This window comes from Arachis stenosperma, chromosome 2, assembly GCF_014773155.1.
Source record: "Arachis stenosperma cultivar V10309 chromosome 2, arast.V10309.gnm1.PFL2, whole genome shotgun sequence".
NCBI classification, from domain to species: domain Eukaryota; kingdom Viridiplantae; phylum Streptophyta; class Magnoliopsida; order Fabales; family Fabaceae; genus Arachis; species Arachis stenosperma.
The window spans coordinates 75,383,053-75,386,544 of record NC_080378.1 but is presented as its reverse complement, the minus strand read 5'-3'; the positions used below and the strand labels follow the sequence as shown (position 1 = coordinate 75,386,544).

The window sequence follows — 3,492 nt, the reverse complement described above, 5'->3', positions numbered from 1 at the left end:
AGCAGAGGATGAGTAAGCAGCGACTGAAGGCACCATCAAGGGGGCTGAACACCCAAAGAGGAGTGGCACTGGCGTACAATACCCAGGAGGGGGTAACACTGGCGTTCAACACCAGGAAAGGACCAGCAGTGACGTTGAACGCCCAGATAGGGGAGGCTATGGTTCAGGAAACACCTCTCCCAAGCAAGCTCGTAACCCTTCTTCTGGTACTCTGAACACTCTCCCTACACCACTCAGAATGCATGAGTACAAGACCAAGATGCCATTTTCTCAAAAACTCTATCATGCAGAGAAAGATAAGCAACTTTCCTGGTGTGCAGATTACCTCAAGACACTAGAGATTAAGAATCCATTTGCAGAGGCCCTTGAACAAATACCCTCCTATGCCAAGTTTATGAAGGATATATTAAGCCACAAGAAGAATTGGAGGGAGGTAGAAATAATCCTCCTCACTAAAAAATACAGTGCAGTCATCCAAAGGACCCTACTGGAGAAACTTCAGGACCCTGGGAGTTTTGTGATACCCTGCATCCTCAGAGACGGTTGCACGAAGACAGTCCTACGTGATCTTAGAGCGAGCATCAACCTAATACCTTCATCACTAATAAAGAAACTTGGGATCCAAGAAGTCAAGCGCACCTACATATGCCTTCAGCTTGCTGATGGCTCCATCAAGTTTTCATCAGGAGTGGTTGAAGATATGATTGTGAAGGTCGGACCCTTTGTATTCCCCACAGACTTTGTGGTATTAGATATGGAAGAACATAAGAATGCATCCATCATTTTATGGAGACCTTTTCTGGCTACAGGAAGGACCCTCATTGATGTGCAAAAAGGAGAAGTGACGCTGAGAGTTAATGAGAACGAATAAGTACTGAATGTGGTCAAGGCCATGCAGTACCCTGACACCGCAGAGGAATGCATGAGGATTGATATCATCGATCCCCTGGTGGAAGAGGTACATGCAGTTGAGAGACTCGAGGAGGAGCTGGATGACATCCTTGAGGATGCCACGCCTAACATGGAAACACCAGAAGAACAGGAGGAGTCGTTAGAAGCTCATAAGGTAGAAGATGAACCTCCCAAGCTCAAGCTTAAACCGTTGCCATCATCCTTGAAATACATGTTTCTAGGAGAGGGTGACACTTATCTAGTGATCATAAGCTCTGCTCTAGAGTTGCAGGAAGAACAAGCACTGATTCAAGTGTTGAAGACCCACAAAATAGCTCTTGGATGGACCATAAGTGACTTAAAGAAAACCAGTCTAACTCGGTGTATGCACAAGATTAGGCTCGAAGAAGAGCTAAACCATTGGTGCAACTACAAAGGGGATTGAATCCGGCTATGAAGGAAGTAGTTCAAAAAGAAGTCACAAAACTGTGGGAGGCTGGGATCATCTACCCCATTTCAGATAGTCCCTGGGTAAGCCCTATACAAGTTGTACCTAAGAAAGGAGGGATGACAGTGATCCACAACGAGAAGAATGAACTGATTCCCACGAGAACAGTTACAGGATGGCGTATGTGTATTGATTATAGGAGACTTAACAATGCTACAAGAAAGGATCATTTCCCCTGCCATTCATAGACCAGATGCTGGAGATACTGATTGGGCATGCATTCTACTGTTTCCTGGATGGCTATTTAGGCTACAATCAAATTGCAGTAGATCCTCAGGATAAAAAGAAGACAACATTCACATGCCCATACGGAGTGTTTGCTTACAGAAGAATGCCGCCATTCAGCCTTTGTAATGCACCAGCAACCTTTTAAAGGTGTATGCTCTCCATTTTTTCAGACATAGTTGAGAAATTCCTTGAAGTATTCATAGATGACTTCTCTATCTTTGGTGATTCCTTTGATTCCTGGCTCAACCATCTCGCCTTAGTTCTAAAACAATGCCAAGAAACAAATCTGGTTTTAAACTGGGAAAAATGTCATTTCATAGTGACTGAAGGAATTGTTCTTGGACATCGGATTTCAAACAAGGGAATAAAGGTTGATCAAGCTAAGGTAGAAGTAATTGAACGACTACCACCACTTACTAATATTAAGGCAATCAGAAGTTTCTTGAGACATGTAGAATTCTACATGATGTTTATAAAAGACTTCTCTAAAATTGCAAAATCCCTGTGCAATCTTCTAGCCACTAACACTCCCTTTGTTTTTGACAAAGATTGTCTGCATGCTTTCGAAACACTGAAAACAAAGCTTATCTCTGCACCTATCATTTCTGCACCTAACTGGGACCTGCCATTTGAACTGATGTGTGATGCTAGTGATTATGCCATTGGTGCAGTTCTAGGACAGCGACATGATAAGCTTCTGCACGTCATTTATTATGCCATTCGTGTTTTTAAATGACGCACAAAGAAACTACACCACCACAGAGAAGGAATTACTTACAGTTGTCTATGCCATTGACAAGTTCAGATCCTATTTAATTGGTTCTAAAGTCATTATTTACATTGACCATGCTGCTCTTAAATACCTTCTATCCAAGCAGGATTCTAAACCAAGATTGATAAGATGGGTATTACTCCTGCAAGAATTTGACATAGAGATCAAGGACAAAAAAATATCAAAAAATCAGGTAGTTGACCATTTGTCCCGGATTGAACCTGCAGCAGGGACGCCCCCTCCCACTACTGACGTATCCCAGACCTTTCCTGATGAGCAACCTTTGCAATACACAAAGCACCTTGGTTTGCTGCCATTACAAATTACAAGGCTATAAGGTTCATCCCTAAGGAATATAGTAAACAACAAGTTCGAAAACTCATACATGACGCTAAGTACTACTTGTGGGACGAACCATATATTTTCAAAAGATGATCGAACGGTATCATTTGCCGTTGTGTGTCAGAGGAAGAAACACAGCAAATTCTCTGGCACTGTCATGGATCAGGGTATAGAGGTCATTTTGGAGGTGAGCAAACAGCCACCAAGGTTCTTCAGAGCAGCTTCTACTGGCCAACGCTCTTCAAGGACTCCCGGGAGTTTGTCCACAACTGTGACAGTTGTCAAGGTGCTGGAAATCTCCCTCATAATCACAAGATGCCACGACAAGGGATCCTGGAAATTGAGCTATTTGATGTATGGGGCATAGACTTCATGAGCCCCTTTCGATCCTCTTATTTGAACACATACATCCTTGTGGCAGTGGACTATATATCTAAATGGGTTGAGGCAATTGCATCACCCACTAATGATACCCGAGTAGTGATAAAATTCCTCTAGAAATATATTTTCAGTAGATTCGGGTCCTAAGGACACTGATTAGTGATGAAAGCAGTCATTTCTGTAATAGATAACTCTACACCATTCTATACCGTTATGGCATTCACCACAAAGTGGCAGCCCCCTACCATCTGCAAACAAACGGAAAAGCCGAAGTCTCCAATAGGGAGCTTAAAAGAATCTTGGAGAAAACAATGAGCACCTCTAGGAAGGATTGGACAAGGAAGCTTGATGATGTCCTCTGGACGTATAG

The 3,492-nt window shown here is 42.9% G+C and overlaps 1 protein-coding gene across 1 annotated transcript; it reads left to right on the top strand.

The window, feature by feature from the left end:
• The first annotated feature begins 238 nt into the window (after positions 1-238).
• Positions 239-871, top strand: LOC130963023 (uncharacterized). The gene has a single exon (XM_057889173.1). The coding sequence runs from the start codon at positions 239-241 to the stop codon at positions 869-871; it is 633 nt and encodes a 210-aa protein (XP_057745156.1).
• The last annotated feature ends 2,621 nt before the right edge of the window (positions 872-3,492 follow it).